The sequence below is a fragment of the Bufo bufo genome, chromosome 3, assembly GCF_905171765.1.
Source record: "Bufo bufo chromosome 3, aBufBuf1.1, whole genome shotgun sequence".
NCBI lineage: Eukaryota > Metazoa > Chordata > Amphibia > Anura > Bufonidae > Bufo > Bufo bufo.
Window position 1 is genome coordinate 480,996,949 of NC_053391.1, and position 19,932 is coordinate 481,016,880.

The following is a 19,932-nucleotide window of genomic DNA, read 5'->3' on the forward strand; positions in this document are numbered from 1 at the left end:
ATTCTCATTACAGCTTAGGCCTCTTGCACACGGCTGTTGTGGTTCCGTTCCGTGCATTGGGGACCGGAATTAGCAGTCCCCAATGCACGGGCAAGGTTTGTGCAGCGGCCGGAACGGTTCCAGACCTCCGTGATCCGTCCGTTCTGTTTTTACGGAACGGAAACACGGATCGGAACCCCACGGAAGCACTTCGTAGTGCTTCTATGAGGTTCCGTTCCGCACCGCATCTCCGTATTTGAGGACCCATTTAAGTGAATAGGTCCACATCAGTGATGCGGAATGCACACTTCCGGTGCCCCGTGTATTGTGGAACCGCCGTATGCGGCCCGCAATATGGCCACAAGAGCACAACGGCCGTGTGCAAGAGGCCTTACCGTGGCCATCAGTTAACAGACCGTTTCATAAATCTCCCCTTAAATGGTTTGTCCAGCTTTTAGGTGGTGAAATCCTACAAATAGGTCACCAATATAGGATTGGTAAGGATCCAATACAGTTGCTGGCGCCGGGATCACAACAGTGCACAGAGCCTTCTGCTTCTCGCTCTCTCTATATATATTTTTTTTATCCCATCCCCAGCTGCCCCTAATTTTTTTTAGGTCCTTCAATTTTCCTTATTACTAGTTCAGAGTGATCCTCAGATGTTCTTGGCCGAATATCCCTCTAATTGCATTTAATTTGTATTTATTTCTGATTCTCTAGATGCCTTTTAATGAAGTCATTGCACACAGAAAAGAGAACCAATCTCAAAGCTGTATTTTGAGTCGATGTTACATGTGTATATTTTTGCTACCAATGTGTGCAGATCCAGGGAAAAATAGATTAACCTTTTACAGTTTTTGGCAATAAAAACAAAACACAATTTAATTGCTCATGCACACGGCCATTGTCAACATTTTGTGGAACGGAACTTCCAACCCTCTATAAAACTGGCCTATCTTTGTCAATAAAAAGTACAAGAAAAGAACAAGTTCAATTTTTTTTTTTTGCGGGACTGTGGAATGGACATACGGATCCGGACAGCACATGTCGTGCTGTCTGCATCTTTTGCGGCCCCATTGAAGTGAATAGGTGCACATCCGACCCGCAAAAAATGCAGATTGTGTACTTGAGCCCTATGACGGACTGAGCATACAGCCATGGGGATGCACAACATGCAATTTTAGATATTGCTAGTTATTTTCATGGACATGATTATGATTTGTTTGTAAATTGAATTTACAAGCTATTAATTATTAAATATGCATATTGATAAATATCTCCTTTGTCATTTGGAGGCGGCTTTGCAAGTTGCTCTGTATTTTTATAATAAAAGATACTGTCCTTCACCTGGTTTTCATCTCAAAGTGGTGTACATCTTGCGTTAAATGTAACGTCACTGTTGTGATTAAAGTTATTACTTCCAGATTTTAGCTGCAGACTTTCCATGTTTTATAAGGACATGTAATGTAAGTTGGATCATAAGACCCTACATGTTAACATGCTTTTCATAAGCCATCTGCTCCTTTAATGAAGCGATCCAGCTAAAATTACTGCTTGCTCATAAATACGTTGCGGAGAGAGTACAGTACCACAAACCAAAGCCCTTGTCTGGCAGTTGCCTTTTAACGTTTTAAAAAGTAAAAGCAAATTAAACTGGGCTTCATAATGCCAATTCAAGGTATATTCGATCAGTGACCTACAGAACAGAATCCAATCATCTCCTTTCCCATTTTTACATATGAATAAATGATAAAAAAAATAAACATAGCAACGTAGCTGTGTCCCAAAATGCTCAAATACTTAAAATATAAAAATATTTTTCCTACACTATGGGCAGTGTAATAAAAAATACACAATTCTCAATTTTTTGTTTCCCCCCCCCCCAAAAAAAATTTTTTATATTTTTTTTTTTGCAAAATTGATCGAAAAGCCATACATACTCTAAAAATGATACCAATAAATTCCACAGTTTGCCCCGCAAAAAAGCAAACCCTCATCCAGCTAAATAGACGGAAATTTAAAAAAGTTGTGGCTGTCAAAAAATGGCAATACATTGAAAACTTTTTCAAAAGTTTTTAGGTAGTAAAGCAAAATAAAAAACTATAGAAATTTTGTATCTCTGTAATCTTATTGATCTGCAGAATAAGGATGTCTTGTCAGTTTTAGAGCACAGTGAACGTCAGAATATCAAAACTCAAAAAGCCTTGGTGGAATTGTGGGTTTTTCAATGCCATCACACGAATATTTTTTTTTTCTGTTTTCCAATACAAGACATGGTAAATTAAATGATGCCATTACAAAATGTGGGGAGAAAAAAAACGAAAATGCAAAAACAAAAATTGTCCTGGTCCTTAAGGGGTTAAGGACCCAATACTGTATAGAGGAAAGGTCCACTCTCCTGTTAGACAAAGGGAAAATTATCACTGACGTTTCCACGACAGGTGGTAGGAGATCGGTGAGACTGGCAACACGTGGTTTGATCTGACAGCTTTTCCTTGTGGATCAATAGGCGTCTGTGTGGTTTCTGGTAATGGCCACACCCCTTGCCTCTGCTGTTGCTAATGTGGTCATTTGCCTTCCTTATTTATTGTTGCTTCTCCTACAATGCTCTGCAGTTTATAGCTTCAGTTTAGTTGTTGATTGCTGGCGTGTGGATCTCGGAGGAGTTCCTGATGCTTCCATTGCTCCTTTGAAGTTAAGTCTTTCTTTTCCCTTTTTGTATTTTGTTTGGGTCCTGTGTGTTGCATTTCCCTATTGTTTGTATTAGGCCTGAAGGAGACTCCTGTTCGTCCTTCCTTTTGGAGGAACAGGTAGTCTCGTCCCTGCCATTAGTACCAGGGTCCTATAGGACTGTAGATATTCCTATGTATGAACACGCCTACCTTTTGGGGTCTGTTGATACTGGCAGTCTGTCAGGATTTTGGTTAGGGTTTTACTAGGAGGTGTCCATCTTCCTTCCCTAGTTCTTAGGGCTGATTCCCTGCCCCCCCCCCCCCTCCCTCTTATGCTCGGTGTGGTGTTTCCCTCCCACACCAAAGCGTGACAAAAATATATTTGTGCCATATGGACTAATAACAACTATTAAAGACGACAGCAGACTCAGTTATGAGTCTGCTATATTCATGAGGAGCAGTGATTGTTGGACTGCTATATATCTGCATACATAGCAGCCAACCATGAGTTGCCAGTGAGAGAGGTGACCTTAATATTAATAATATGCTGTATTGAATAGCATGTGTGGTATGCCCTGCCTGAAAACATGGAAGTTTCCACCCTCTCCAAACTCTGGTCTGCCATGTAAAATATCCTCACCATTCCCTGCTGCTGTAACTAAAGTTACTTGTACTCATAAGACCATAGTTGCTGTGACTGACCCACTGTCTTATGTGTATTTGGGTGTAGTCTTTCCCCATTATGTCAGATATCTACAGAAAGAAGAGTCTGGCACGTTAATTAATCTTTAATCTGCCTATTCTGTTCTTGTGGTAGATGTGTAAACCTAAGCCAGAGTTGTATGGCAATGACTCATTCTCCTCTTCCTATTGAGAACACATGTATACTTTCGATCATAGCGTGTAGAACGAAACATCTTGTCCTCTATAGAACTGTCCTATCCTTGTCCGTAAAACGGACAATTTAATTTATTTTATTTTTTTGCGGGGCCATTGACTGGACATATGGAGACGGTCAGTACACTGGTGTGTTGTCTGCATGTTTCGCTGCCCCGTTGAAGTGAAAGGATCCGGATCTGATCCCCAAAAAATGCGGATTGGATGCACGCCAAAACCATGGTCGTGTTAATGATCTTTAAGGCCTCATGCACACGACCCTTGTTCTGGTCTGCGGCTCGGGTGCGGACCCATTCACTTCAAGGGGCCGCAAAAGATGCGGTCAGCACTCCGTGTGCTGTCCACATCCATTGCTCTGTTCCGTGCCCCGCAAAAAAAATATAACCTGTCCTATTCTTGTCCGTTTTGCGGACAAAAATAGGCATTTCTACAATGGGCCACCTGTTTGGTTCTGCAAATTGCGGGAAGGCACACAAAACGGAACGGTCGTGTGCATGAGTCCTAACACTGTGAGAAAAAAAGGAGAGCTAGGAGCAGTGCTGTCAGATCTATGTGAGAAGCAACAACCAACTAGCTATGTGAAGGAATTTCACTACAGCAGCAAAATGGCAGAAATTTTTTAATGAAAACGGTTTAGGCTACTTTCACACTTGCGGCAGGACGGATCCGACAGGCTCTTCACCCTGTCTGATCCGTCCTGCCACTATTTTGCCGTGCAGCCGGACAACCGCTCCATCCCCATTGACTCTAATTGGGACGGGGCAGAGCTCCGGCGCAGCACGGCAGTGCACGGCGAAAGGCCACCGGACTAAAAGTACTGCATGTCCGACTCTCACCGCGAACTGCCGTGCTGCGCCAGAACTCTGTCCCCGTCCCCATTATAGTCAATGGGGACGGAGCTGCGGTCCGGCGGCACTGTGAAATAGCGGCAGGACGGATCCGACAGGGTGAGCAGCCTGTCGGATCCGTCCTGCCGCTAGTGTGAAAGTACCCTTAGAAAGTTCCTTCAGTGGTCTTCCAGTCCCCGTCCTCTAAACTTCCAAATGGATGGGGTTAAATGGGTGACAGCGGTGATGTGTCCCCAAGTAGCATGTTCCTGCTGGGTCACATGCTGCTTGTGGACATGTCACCACTGAGGCCAGCCATTGGCAGCAGTAACGGCACACATGACTCTGTCCATCCAGAAGTTTACAGGACAGGGACCAGAAGACCGCTGAAAGGAGCCGGTATGAAGTTGAGTGTGATTTTTATTATTTTTTCAATCGGAACAACAGGCTGGTAGTGAAAGTTCTCCAAATAAAAGCCATCCAACTCCTTTAGGAATCAAATGAACAGTAAAACATTGAGTGCAAAGGATTCTATATCCTTTCCTATGGACCCATGGTTTTTTTCCCAAATTGTGAAATACATAATGATGTTTAGGCTAGGTTCACAGCATGATAGTCTATGTTTGACAGTATACATCTGGAAATAATGTTGATGAAAGGAAAGGTGTTTAGACATATACTGGCCTATACATTTGACGGTCTTGCATCCGAATATCGAGGCTGATAAAATTCTCAGCTCTTGGGGTGTGTCTGGTATTACAGCTCAGCCCCGTTCACTTGACAAAAACATTGTAACCAGTTGCATTTCATTTTCAGTTTTGCATATTTCAATAATTTAAAGGCTACACACATACAAAATAAGTGAGCATTCACATGATCGTATTTTTGGGTCCGCATCCGGATGTGGACCCATTCATTGCAATGGGGCCGTAAAAGATGCGGACAGCACACCGTGTTCTGTCCGCATCCGTACTTCCATTCCGCAGCCCCACAAAAAAGATTGAGCATGTCCTATTCTTGTCCGCAGTTGCGGTCAAGAATAAGCATTTCTATCATAGGACAAGAATAGGTATTTCTATCATTGCGGATCCGCAAAACACATACTAAGTGTTTAAATATGAATCATTTCGTCATGATGTGAAAATCCAATGAATACTCCCAGAGGCCATGGAAAAGCAGCTTGGCCGGGATTATACCTGGCAGGGTTTTGTCACTTCCTCTGCAGATACCAGTTACCCTCTTTTTATCTGCATGTAATCGGCCGCTAGATCCATTTCCAGAGCCTAATTGAATGTAATGAAGGAGGAGGTTGGACCATGAAGGCTTTGCATTCTCTGCTCTTTGTACTGGTCCCAGAGCTAAAGGGTCGAGTTAACATAAACCTGAGCTGGTTGTTTAACCTTCATTCTCTTCTGGACATGTAGATGCAATAACATTTGCAGCTGAAAAGCTCCTTTCTCAGACTGTAATGTTCAGGGATGTAAATGAAGCATTTTGTCTCTCGTATAGCCTCGAGGTGTTATGCAGAAAAACACAAGAAGTTACTGGGATTAGTTCCACAGGTTCCTTTTCTTATGTAAAAAACCAAAGCAGCTTTTAGTGCCATAAAGTAAAATAAGAGCAGCGTGGACAGGGAAATCGCATACATTTTCATTAGTTTGCTTTGCCCTTTATCTCGGAACTATTATAAAGTAATTCCCTCAATGCAGCTGCAGCTTCCAGGCTTGTTCGGGAATGCTCTGCGTGTGAGCTTTGGTGGAGCAGACACTCCTCTCGAATCAAAGAGATGATGCACCCTGCTCATACCCAGGGTCACCACAATATTTGTTTTAACCTATTGATTGAATTGTAATGCTGATAGACTATGTGACAACACAATAGGTACATCTGATCATATACCAACCCGTGATTGTCTGTGGTCACACGTCCAATGCATGATAATAATCGCTGTATATTATTACACATGCTATAAATATAAAATACAGAAACACACGAACTGCATGAGCAGCTATGGCTAACATTCAGAACGCCTGGCTCAATGAATGTATAATTAATTGGTTCACAGTATTTCACTCTTCTATCCGTTAATCCTGGCATCCTTGTTAGATCTAATACAAATCAGACCTTTCAGCTTCATTGACTCTGATTAGCACAAATGACAAAAAGTCCGTATTTATAAAGGCTACCAAATGTTAGTTAGCTTATTCACCAAAGATCATGTTGGTTGCAGGGAGTGGAGATTCTGAATATAATTTTTCCTTTTTTCTTTTATAGTTGTAAATATCTGCCTTTTATGGTTAGATGGAGCAAGTAGTTCTGGTTACATACTGAAACCCCTAACCAATCAGTCTATGAGCAATTTAGGCATTATAGAGTAAAATGACTTCGAATACGTTCCCTTACGTTCAACTTTATGTTCAGTCACTTTATGTGACTTTTACAGTGCAGGAAATGCGTTAATTGAATGATCCTAAAAAATTTCGAATGAATTTGTTTACGTACGCATATTTAAAAGCAATATCTTAAGATGATAAAGTTCTCATCCGATCATCAGTTTAACCCCTAGAAGACCCGGCGATTTTTCAATTTTTGCGTGAGTTTCCTTCCCAGAGCTATAACTTTTTTATTTTTCTGTTCACATAGCCATATTAGGGCTTTTTTTTTGTGGGATAAATTGTACTTTCTGGCGCTATTTAATATCGCAAATGATGTAGTGGGGAGCTGGAAAAAAAAATTCACTTTTTTTTGTTTTTGTTTTAATGGTGTTCTCTGACCTGTTACCTACTATTTGTATAGTTTTTCTTGTGTTTTAATACAGAAAAAAAAAATGAAAACTTTGTAAAATTTTTTTTTATTTTCTTTGTATTGCCATATTGTAACCCCCATAACTTTTTTATATTTATGTCTAAAGAGCTCATTTTTTGCGGAGTGATCTGTACTTGAAGTGACCAAATAAATGGTGAATTGTCCATTTTGAATTATTTTTTTTCCATTACTCCATTTGCCATTTGGGATAACTAATTTAATATTTTAATAGTGCAGGCATTTTTGGCTGCAGCGATGCCTATGATGTGTATTTATTTATTTATTTTTATTTTGAAAGGGGGTGATTTGAAATATAATAAATATATATATATATATATATATATATATATATATATATATATATTTTTTTTTTTCTTATATTTGTCTTTTTTTTATGGTCACCCTAGGTAGATTGCCAATTGGATTCTGTGACGGACATTTATCCATTACAGAACACAGCATTTGCTATATTCCAGTACAGTGCTGCCACCTGCAGGCCTGTATTGGAATATTCCAGTGATGGGTATCGGCGCCTCAAGCAGGCTCAGGGCTATCATGGTATCATAACTTCTCAACCTCAGCCAGGGTAAGGCTGTTATGGGCACGGGAGCACATGGCTCCCGCATCTTCCCCACTCAGATGCCGTGGTCGCATTTGGCCACAGCATCTGAGGGTTAAATGGCTGCAATCGGCCCTATCTGCCAATTGAAAACAGTAGCCCTGGGCCTCTGCTGTTTGAAACAGAAAAAACCGGCGGCTGTGGCGCACACTAGTGGGTGCCATCTTTTAAAGTGACACCTTCTCCTGTACATGTACAGCGGTGGTTGTCAAGGAGTTAAGACATTTGAAAAAGGACAGATTTAAAGTGCTGGAAAGTATAGTGTGCTGCTCCTATAAAGGGGTTGTGTCATCTCAACATTTATGGCATATCGCTAGAATATGAAAATCTTTATATAATATTTATATAGCAACATATTCTGCAGTGCTTTACAATCAGAGGGTTCATGTACAAACAAAATAAGGCTGCTTTCACATCAGCGCTAGTTTATTTCCCTTCTGTTAGGAGCAGACGAATGAAAATAAAGTTCCGGATTTGGTGCTTAACTGAAGCGAACAGAGCCTACAGACCAAATTGACTATAATGGGATCCGTTAGGTTTCCATTCAGGAGAACGTTTTTGTAGCGGAGAGAAAAGTTCTGAATGTGTGAATGCCCCCTAAGGCCTCATGCAAATGACCGTATTTTTTTAATCCATGTCCGATCTGCATTTTTTGCAGATTGTACACAGAGCCATTTGTTTCTGTGGGTCCGCAAAGAAATGGACATCATATGGATGTCATCTGTGTGCTGTCCGTATCAGTGCTGCCAGGCCTCAAATTATAGAACCTGTCCTATTCTTGTCCATTTGGCGGCCAAGAATATGCTTTTTTACAGTGGGTCCCAAGAAAATTACAGAATGCACATGGACCGCATTTGTGTTTTGTGGATCCACGATTTGCGACCTGCAAAACGGATATGGTCATGTGTAGGAGGCCTAAGCCTTAGTCATGATTATGAGCCATTAATCCCATGCATTTTCAAAGTAACCAGAAGGATCCTTATTTTATTTTTTATTTTTTTTATTTATATACATTTTTACTGTGGTTTTTATTTGTTTTGCAATGTAAGACTAAATGCATTATAGTGCTTCTATTAAACTAAGTTTTTTTTTTGTCCAATTTTCATTAAGTTCCATTTTAACAAATGATATGCAAATTACATTTGTATAACTTGTAAAAATTATTCAAGGGTAACAATATAACCAATATGTCACAAGTAAAACTAAAATTTCTCATTAAGACTAATGCTTCAGAGGCAAATCATTGTGACATAATGGCTGATAACCTTTGACATGCTACAGTCATCAGTGGGGATGAAGAGAAAGGCAGTGGTAATAATGACTTCCCCCACTCCTAAGTATTGTTCTTTGGTGATAAGAGCAGTGAAGTGTGTTATACAAGGGATTTATCAGACTTGTAACTGTTTCCACAAGAGATAAGGATCTTTGTAGGTAGCTACTGCTGGTAGGTGAAGGTTTGAGTTCAAAGCAGTGTCATTGGAACAGGTCAGAAATGTCAATTGCAGGTATCTGATAAAGTGATCTTCTACTTCAGGCAAGTTGAAGGCCAGGGATCGATAACTAAAAGCGCTTTAACAGGACCTGATGATAGGCCAAGTGAACTTTTATTCACATGTTCATTCCCACTCATTTGCTCTTGATGGTATCTCATAGGACATAGGGTACAGCCACATGTAGTGTAATAGCTGTGGGATTTCCATAGTGGAATTGCATGCAGAAAATCTGCATTGTGTGCATTAGCAGCAAAAATGATATGATTTTCACAGATCTCATCCACATGCTTTGGAGAGTGTCTGCATTGGAACCTACACATACCCTGACTTGGGCTACATGAACATAACCGTATGTGTTTTGCGGTCTGCAAATTGCGGATCCGCAAAAAAAAAAAAAAAAAACGGATGACATCTGTATGCCATCCGTTTTTTTTTTGTGGATCCATTGGATCATGCCTAAAACGGACAAGAATAGGACATGTGCTATATTTTTTGCTGGGCTACAGAACGGATATACTGATGCGTACAGCATCCTATCTGCAAAAAAACCCAAAAACACGGAACGGACACGGAAACAACTAACGTTCGTGTGCATGTAGCCTTAGGCCCCTTTCACACGGGCGAGTATTCCGCGCGGATGCGTGAGGTGAACGCATTGCACCCACACTGAATACCGACCCATTCATTTCTATGGGGCTGTTCACATGAGCTGTGATTTTCACGCATCACTTGTGCGTTGCGTGAAAATCGCAGCATGCTCTATATTCAGCGTTTTTCACGCAACGCAGGCCCCATAGAAGTGAATGGGGTTGCGTGAAAATCGCAAGCATCCACAAGCAAGTGCGGATGCGGTGCGATTTTCACGCACGGTTGCTAGGAGACGATCGGGATGGAGACCCAATCATTATTATTTTCCCTTATAACATGGTTATAAGGGAAAATAATAGCATTCTGAATACAGAATGCATAGTAAACTAGTGCTGGAGGGGTTAAAAATAAATAAATAATAATTTAACTCCCCTTAGTCCACTTGATCGCGTAGCCCGGCATCTCCTTGTCTCCTTTGCTGAACAGGACCTGTGGTGAGCATTAATTACAGGTAAAGGACCTTTTGGTGATGTCACTCCGGTCATCACATGATCCATCACATGATCTTTTACCATGGTGATGAATCATGTGATGGATCATGTGATGACCGGAGTGACGTCACCACAGGTCCTTTACCCAGGTCCTGAAGAAAGGAGACAGAAGGAGATGCCGGCTCCGCGGTCAAGTGGATTAAGGTGAGTTAAATTTTTTTTTTTTTTTTTTTAACCCCTCCAGCGCTATTTGTATTCAGAATGCTATTATTTTCCCTTATAACCATGTTATAAGGGAAAATAATACAATCTACAGAACACCGATCTCAAGCCCCCACTTCTGTGAAGAAGTTCGGTTTTGGGTACCAAACGTGCACGATTTTTCTCACGCGAGTGCAAAACGCATTACAATGTTTTGCACTCGCGCGGAAAAATTGCGGGTGTTCCCGTAACGCACCCGCACATTTTCCCGCAACGCCCGTGTGAACCCAGCCTTAGGGTACTTTCACACTAGCGGTTTTCGTTTCCGGTATTGAGTTCCGTCACAGGGGCTCAATACCGGAAAAAAACTGATCAGTTTTATCCTAATGTATTCTGAATGGAGAGCAATCCGTTCAGTATGCATCAGTTCAGTCCCTCTTAAGTTTTTTGGCCGGACAAAATACCGCAGCATGCTGCAGTTTTCTCTCCGGCCAAAAATCCTGAACACTTGCCGGAATGCTGGATCCGGCATTATTTTCCATTGAAATGCATTAATGCCGGATACGGCCCCAAGTGTTCTGGAAAAACGGATCCGGTTTTGCGGTCTGTGCATGCGCAGACCTTTAAAAATGTGAAAAAGATAAATACCTGATCGTTTTTCCGGATGACAACCGGAAAGACTGATCCGGTATTGCAATGCATTTGTCAGATGGAATCGCATCCGGATCCGTCTGACTAATGCATCCGTTTGCGTCCGGAACTGCCTGCCAGAATCCTCTGCCGCAAGTGTGAAAGTACCCTTAACCTGATTTCCACAGCATGTTAACTTATGTTGTGGAAATCTGCTGCAGGTTTCCTTCTTTGCAATGCAGAGGATGAAATCTGCCGCAAAATCACAGAAATCGGGAACTGCAGCCAAATCCACATGATTTGGTGCAGATATTGACCATTGTACTAACAATCATTCGTCTCCACGCGAGCACCGATCCACGTGTTACATTGTCAGTTGCAGATAATACACCCATGTAATAGGGCCTCCAGTCGCTGATGAGCCTGGGTTACATTTACATTCAGCAGCAACTATTCTTAGTTTTATTTCTTTTCCAGCACTTGTTTTGTGCAATTCCTCTGTTATTCCTTCTGTTACCATTTGGGGAAGTGTCAGACTGTGCTGGGACACCCCGCCTCCACAACTCGTACCATGCAGCTGGACGTGCAAGAAATTCATTCATAAACTTCTAGAAGGAATAACAGAGGAATAGCACAACATGAAGTTAAATGAAGAGAGGCACCAGAATTGTTATTGCATGGGGAATGCAAGTATTAACTAAAACAAGATGTCAGGAGAGGTGACAGTTTCCAGTTTCCTCTTTAATACCTTGAGAATAAAAGTGGTGTTTGTTAATGCTTTAGGTAAAATCTGTTACTTGTAATACTGTACTTAAAACAAGCAGTAAAATGTCTGATGGTCATTAAAGCGTTTCTCCAGGATTAGAAGAACATGGCTGCCTTCTTCCAAAAACAGCGCCAAACCCGTCCATAGGTTGAGTGTGGTATTGCATCTCAGCTCCATTCACTTCAGTGGATATCAGACACAACACATGTATAAGTATGGCACTGCTAAGGCTAGTGATTGGCTGCAGCAGTGCATGTGACCAAAGACAGGATGTCACTTCTGGTCTACAGGGAGCCAGAAACTGTGGGGACAGGATCCTCAGTACAGGACTGGAGAGCTGATGAGTTCTGGGCCTTAGCTTAGTTCATCTTCAGGGTTAGACAACCTCTTTAAGCTATATATAAAGCTAGGAAACGCCATTTAATGGCGCTATAAGATGGAGTCATTACATTACTAATGTGAGGGATGAGAATTAGGGATAAGCGAATCGACTTTGGATGAAACATCCGAAGTTGATTCGCATAAAACTTTGTTCTAATACTGTACAGAGCAGGAGCTTGAGTTCGGGAAATGGTTTTTTACAGTATAAATCGATTTCTGAAGTTATTATGCGAAGTCTTGCGAGACGTCGCAAAAAGCAATAACTTTGGCTCATCGGAACCAATACATTCTAATACTGTACGATGCTCCTGCTCCGTACAGTATTAGAACAAAGTTTTATGCGAATCGACTTTGGATGTTTCATCCGAAGTTGATTTGCTCATCCCTAATGAGAATATCTGTACTGCTGACAATGTATATAGAAATATCTGGCAAAAAATGCCACTGCATGCATCCCAGGATCCCAGTCCGGCCAGTAATTATGCTTATCTATATTACAAAGGGGGGGATTTACCATTAGGAGAACATTTGAAGTTAGCTTTGCAGAAAACACAACCACTCTTGTACTCCAATGCCAAAAGTGATGCCACAGGGCGCCGAGGTCAAGATATTGGGAATTTTAGCGCAAAGTGCTGAACACCATTTTGACACCAAAATACTGGCACACCAGGTTTGATAAATGTCCCCAGTTTTTCTGTAGCCTGCGTGTTCTTCCTGTCACGTGTTTTTGTGTTGTCGACATTGCTCTGGAATAGTGAAATGACTGCTGTGAACTGCAGCCCCGTTTAGATGAGCATTTAAATGAGGACGCCATATTTGTCAATCACTTAGCTGGCACTTGACAGAAACGGACCTCCTGTCGGATACTTAAATTCTAATGAAGCACTGAAAGCCAGGGTTTCCGTGCATGTACTGTAGTTTTATGTGATCACCCAAAATGTGCATTTAATGAATGGGCAGGTTTCTAAACAATGCTGTTTGCCGAGTGTATACCCTTAATTACGTTACTCTCCACATGCTCTCTTTAAACAGTCCTCTGAAGTGTGAAACCACAGATAACATTTAATATGTTTTTTTTTTAGTAAACGTAAAACCTTCATTGTCTCCGCAGGCAGCAGAAAGCGTCACCTTCATTGGACCTGACACTCATGCAATTCAAGCTATGGGAGACAAGATTGAAAGCAAGCTATTAGCCAAGAATGCGCAGGTCAACACCATCCCTGGATTTGACGGGGTGGTCAAGGTGAGGAGCAGTTTGTGGTCCAGATATTGTAATAAATGAGTCAAATTGCAATTCTTATTCATTTAGTTTTCTTTTAGACTTGGAAATTTGTCAACTTTTTTTTCCCTCTGCAGAATAAATCTAGGGAATTGAACAGAATTCCTAGACAATAGATGCTTCAGTTTTATGTTTTTTAGACTATAGTTGATTTTTGTAATGGCTTATTGGCACACCCGGATGCGATGCGTGTTGCAAACGGATAGCATCTGGACTGAACCCTGACCCATTTATTTCAAGGGGTCTGCGCACATGAGCATAGTTTACCACTGATCATGTCTGCATTCAGGAAAAATTGCCCTGGCCCCATAGAAGTGAATGGAGCTTGCATGAAAAACGAAAGGCTTCCGTATGCAATGCGTTTTTCATTGATGGTTGCTAGGAGATGTTGAGTAACATCGTAACCTAGTAACATAGTTCATAAGGCTGAAAAGAGAATCCGTCCATCCAGTTCAGAGTGTTATTCTTGAGTTTATCATCACACGCGTGAAAAACGCATAAAAAAATGCAGCCGCCCGGGAAAAAATGAAACGCAGAACACAATTGCAGACAAAACTGATTCAACTTTTTGATCTGAACAGACCCTGACTCGTTCTGTATCTCTTGTGTGAAACAGGCCTTAGCCACTTGTGCATGGGGAAAGCCTCTTTGAAGAGACCAGTCCCAAATATGCGTGTGCATTTGTGCTTGTAAGCGAAAATAAAGCAGGCAGGGCTTACGCATGCAGTTTTGTGCTTGCCGTTTTTTGTCAAAGCAAGAAGTTGATCCAAAATAATTTAACAGCACGGCTATTACTTTTCTCTTTTGTATCCACTCTTGTGTTTGGTTTAAAAACTGCCATAAAAAGTGCATATATGATTCCAGCCTAAACTAATTTGAAGCATCTAAAATGGGGAAAATACTACTTATTTTTGATAATGATTTTTATTAGTGATTTTCAAGTGTAACAAGGGAAAATAATTGTAATTAAACGCACTTCCTAAAGGCTTAAAATGCACGGTGATTATGGGTGTTGACGAGGAGTTTGCTTGTGGAATGTTTAAGCACTTATTTTGTTTGCCTAAACCACGATAACATTTGCCATGCAATTCTCATTTTGTCTAATTTCCATGCCTGATTAATTTTGCACATCGCTAAGAAATGAGCAGCTAATTGCAAATTAGGATTGTGTATATGATAATTCCTGTTTAATGCGGTTGTACTATTGCTAACTGTGTCAGGATTTGTGATGTTGCATCCTGTGTAAACGGCAGTAATTATCTTTTGGGCATCTGCCATATCTAAAGGTAAAAAAAGAATGTCCTTGAATTATTTTCGTGTAGTCTTTTTTTTTTTTTATTTTTTTTTTTTGTCGCTGAAAACAAGTGTATAACTATTATTCTTCACACTTCATTAATAATTTTTTTTTAAATGTGTTATTAAAGGGGTATTCTGAGAATTTTTTCGGCAGTGTGTGAGAATGAATCTCTAGCTAGTTCTATGAGAGAATAGAATAGTATCCTGACCGCCTAACCAGGGAAGCTGCGCCTGCGCAGTAAAGCGCCCTCGGCGCTGACCTGCATTGTGTGCCCAAGGCTGGAGTGGGATACTATTCTTATGCTCTCCTGGGGCTAGTGGGAGATTCATTCTCCCGTATGCGCTGTGCTGTTGGAGTGCAGGGGGCAGGCCATCAGGGATGACAGACATGGTCATTGTGGGTTGGATCATGTGCACAATGTACAGCTAGTGATCCGGGAAGTGCCTGGAGCATAATTTGAATGGGGAGTGCAGCACTAGCCGGTAGGCAAATATTAATAACTATAAAAGGAAAAGTTGTAAAGAATGGGGGGGAACATGAAATAAAATAAAATTCTCAGAATACCCCTTTAAATGTTTACAATATCTTATGTGACCATTCTCTATTGTAAAGTGTCTGTGAAGGTTCTCATTCATCCAGGTCATAGAAACATAGAATGTGTCGGCAGAAAAGAACCATTTGGCCCATCTAGTCTGCCCAATATACTGAATACTATGAATAGCCCCTGGCCCTATCTTGTATGAAGGATGGCCTTATGCCTATCCCATGCATGCTTAAACTCCTTCACTGTATTTGCAGCTACCACTTCTGCAGGAAGGCTATTCCATGCATCCACTACTCTCTCAGTAAAGTAATAATGGTATATCTGGAGTAAGAAGTCAGAGCTACTGATATTTTTTTCCCATGAAGAATGGTTTTCTTAATTAGGCCTCATGCACACCACCGTAGTTATGGTCCGCATCCGAGCCGCAGTTTTTGCAGCTCGGATGCGGACCCATTCACTTCAATGGGGCCACAAAAGATGCGGACAGCACTCCGTGTACTGTCCGCATCCATTGCTCCGTTCTGAGGCCCCGCAAAAAAAATATAGCATGTCCTATTCTTGTCTGTTTTGCGGACAAGAATAGGCATGTCTACAATGGGCCCCCCGTTCTGTTCCGCAAATTGCGCAAGGCACACGGGCGGCTTCCTTTTTTGCGGATCCGCGGTTTGCGGACCGCAAAAAACAGCACGGTCGTGTGCATGAGCCCTTAGAATGAGAAAACCAGTCGGATGGCTATCAAAATATCTTCAAGGGAAAAAAAATAGAAAAAAGTCCAGTTGCTCTGACTTATCACTACTAATAAAGACATCGTAAAGTTTGCATAGACAACGAATTTACTTGTCCCAAAAATTCTGTTTCCCCTTTGACAAATCCAGTGCATGTAAAAGATGCAGCCACAGCTCAGCTCATATTGTACAGCTTCTTCCTTATTTCCTCCCTTCAATTGCATTGCATGGAGCCCAGAAATCATGGTGTACCAGTTGATGAGAAGGATAGGGGTAGAGGGGCATTGCATAGGCTTAAACACGGCTGTGGCCAGTGAAGAGGTGCAGAATTATCTTAAAGGCAGCCAAGTATATGTATTTTTCACATGAAACAATTAGAAATTGGGCTGGGGAAACTGTCTTGGATGAGTAGACTTCTCATGAAAACTTGATCCAAAACGATTAGTACAAGTGGGGTGTACAATACAATACATGCATATCCATGCATATCCAATACAATACATGCATATCCATGCATTTTATATAGCCCAGGTAATCATTGCTTCAGCGTCACACAGTGTGAAAGGAAGGGGGTGGAATTTCTGGACACCACCAAGTTATGCCAGCACCCCAGGAAAAGGAGCAAGTGCTCCCCAGTCTTCTAAAATATGTTCACATATGTGGCTCCTCAAGATATCAGGTAGTTGAGCAAAAAAAAATATTTCAGTTTGGTATAAATCCATTGTATTTTGACAGCCAAATATTTAATACAAATAATTCGACTTTACAAGTTCACATTTGTATTATCCAGGCAGGTTGGCTAATACGATATTAAATCTGTAGTTCCCAAAAAATCTGTATATTCAGTAAAATGCTTTTACTCTGAGCTCAGTGAGATCTGAAGGCTTCTCTGCTCTTACAATGCACAATAACCTAACATTTCTTGCACCAAAGGATCGTTCTTTTATTCATGGTATAGGTGTAATTCTATTTACAGCATTTTTGTGTTAATTCTTCCAAAGCTGTGTTTCCTTGTTTTTATTTGTGGTTATTACCCAGTTTCCTTGCCCAGATATAAATTGGCCTGGTAATTGTGTTCTTCCAACACAATCAAATTTGCAAGCCAAAAGAAATGCAGAAAGTTCCCAACTTGTGCTGTAATGGCAGCTCTTCATCAGTCATTGCTGCATATTGCTGGAGAGGTTCTAATTGTCTGCATTTGGAAGGTTTAACACTTCCTGACAGAGAGGCTATTAAGGGGAAGTATTCTCGCATAACTGTCAGCGGCAGGAACAAAGGGCCTTGCTACTCAATGTGTACAAACCACTAACATTCTTAAATGACCCCTTTTCATGAATTTCATTCTTTTAAGCCAACATCCCATAGAGAAAGAAACAAGGTGTAATAAAACAGTAAACCTATACATTCTTGTGAGGGAATTTATCTATGGCTTAAAAACAATTGTTATTTTGTGGACAAGGGAAAAAAAATCTCATTAGCAGATGTAAGTGCTCGGAGTAAAAGGACTTAAAGCTAAGGTTGTTCTTAAGACTGCTTTGAACTTAACAAGCAGCGATTGTGGAGCAGACTAGTTAATGAAAGGAAATTAAATTTTTTTGCCAACTTCCCCTGCTAGCGTCCTTTCTCTTCATGAGTCCGTAACACAGTAGTGAAACTTTTTTTCCTTTGAAAGAGGATTTTTACCTTATGTAAATTTTCTTGCATAATAACATACATTCAAGATGTGGTTTCTGTCTTTAAAAATGTATGAATTAAAAGTTAAAAAGAGTCATCTACAGACATATAATTTGCACATGTAAATACGCCAAAAAAAAAAAAAAAAATATATATATATATATATTTATCATAATTTTATCTATTGACTGTCCTATATTTTTTACCTAACTACTCTCTTTGTATTGGTTGAAATCGTATTTTATGACAGATGGTATCACCAGCCAACCTCAGTTTTTTTTTAATTGTATAACTTAGATTATTTTACTTTTCGGAAGCTGGTAAAGCTAAGCATTTGAAACAATAGAGAATCATCTCCCCCTGCTGTCAGCTTCATGAAAAACATGACAAGCAAACGGGAGAGGAGATGAAACAAGCTTTAGCCGACAAGTTTTAATGCCCTGATTTATGGCCTATTATGAATTGTAAACTCTGAAATTTAATCACTTCATTTCGGCCACTGCAAAAGGCCATCTTTCAATGGTCGTGGGGCTTCCTGTCAGCTGATTGGATAGCGCTTTGAGTTTTCCTCGAGTAGTATAATAATGATGAGGTAGAATTTACATTCCACTTATGGTATTAATTTTACATTCCTCTGAATGAACAAGGTCACAAGGTTGTAAAATCAAACATTAAATGAATCGGAGGAGACAGTAGTGCAATATATGACTGCCCTTAGGACACAGTGCAATGGCTGATGGGATTAACGTGAGTCTCATTTCCTGCTTTTACAGGATGCAGATGAAGCTGTCAGAATTGCAAGGGAAATTGGTAAGTTCTTAAATTAGCTATGGTGGGATTTGTATGCCTCTTAGCAGACATGCTTGACTAAATTAAATGTGTAATAGGTAATCCCTATAGAACAAATAATGTTTTAATAGTTTAAGATCTCATTTGCCCATGGCTTTTGAACAATTTAAGCATTGGCTTCTTTTTTCTTCTAACACCATGTGTTATCTTTGCAAATTGTACATAAAGTCCCTTTCTGTTCAGGCATTGAATGTAACAGCTATATGTTTACTTTTTATTCTGTTTCCTCAGCTATATTAATGTAGCTTATTTTACAGTACTAGAACATCATTTATAAATTCTCATCTCAGAAAATGCTACAGTGTCCACATTGATCTGTGTTTATATATAACTCATTAATTAAAATGCATCCGTTAACAGCTACGGACACCTTCAAGGGCATATATTTGGATTGTACTAATTTGGGGCCCAAAAACTTTTTTTTAATTGGTCTCTATTGAAATGTTCAGCCAATTAAGTCATGTTAAAAGGGTTATCCAATCCGTACAGTATTAGAATGTATTGGCTCCAATGAGCCGAAGTTATTACTTTGTACCACTTGGAACTGAACCAGAGTTCGGTAAAAGTTTTTTTTTTACAGTAGAAATACATTTTTGAAGTTATTACCCGAAGTCTCGCGAGACTTCACAAAGTAATAAGTTCGGCTCATGGGAGCCAATACATTCTAACACTGTACGGACCAGGAGTTTTATGCAAATTTTATACGGAGTTTTATTAATATTGGGCTAAAATCATTAGTTAAATTGATCTTTATTAAAAATGTTCAGCCGTTTTCAGGGTTAAATATCAGTCTGCTTGTAAGCTGTCGCAGTCTGTTTCCTTTGAACCCCGTCATCTGACGGCAAATGTGTAGCTCTTATCTCTGATCTTCTGAGCTCATAAACACTCATTAGAGCTCAATTCTTACCAAACTGATAAGAATATAACTTAAAGAGGTTATCCAATCCTATAAAATGTCCCCCATTTGTCGGTCCCCTAATGCAGAATATACTTACCTGGGTCCCCGCTGCCTACGCCGCTCCTGGTCTCCGCACCGCCGCCGCTGCTGCTTCTTCCCGTGCCCAGATGAAAACATCCTGTGGGGGTGCAGCCAATGGCAGGTGGGGAAGGGGACGAGCCTACCTAGCGTCACCCGTGATGATAGGGAGGCTCATCCCTGCCTGCCATTGACTGCTCCCCCCGACACCGGATGTTTTTATCCGGGCACTGAGAGAA

General features: G+C 40.7%; 1 protein-coding gene across 1 annotated transcript in view; it reads left to right on the forward strand.

Moving 5' to 3' along the window:
• Positions 1–19,932, forward strand: part of PCCA (propionyl-CoA carboxylase subunit alpha) — a 557,269-nt gene that overhangs the window by 130,016 nt on the left and 407,321 nt on the right. Inside the window, exons 7-8 of the mRNA XM_040425257.1 lie at positions 13,461–13,592; positions 18,642–18,678. Coding sequence (XP_040281191.1) covers positions 13,461–13,592; positions 18,642–18,678 — 169 coding nt within the window. The remainder of the gene's footprint in view (positions 1–13,460; positions 13,593–18,641; positions 18,679–19,932) is intronic.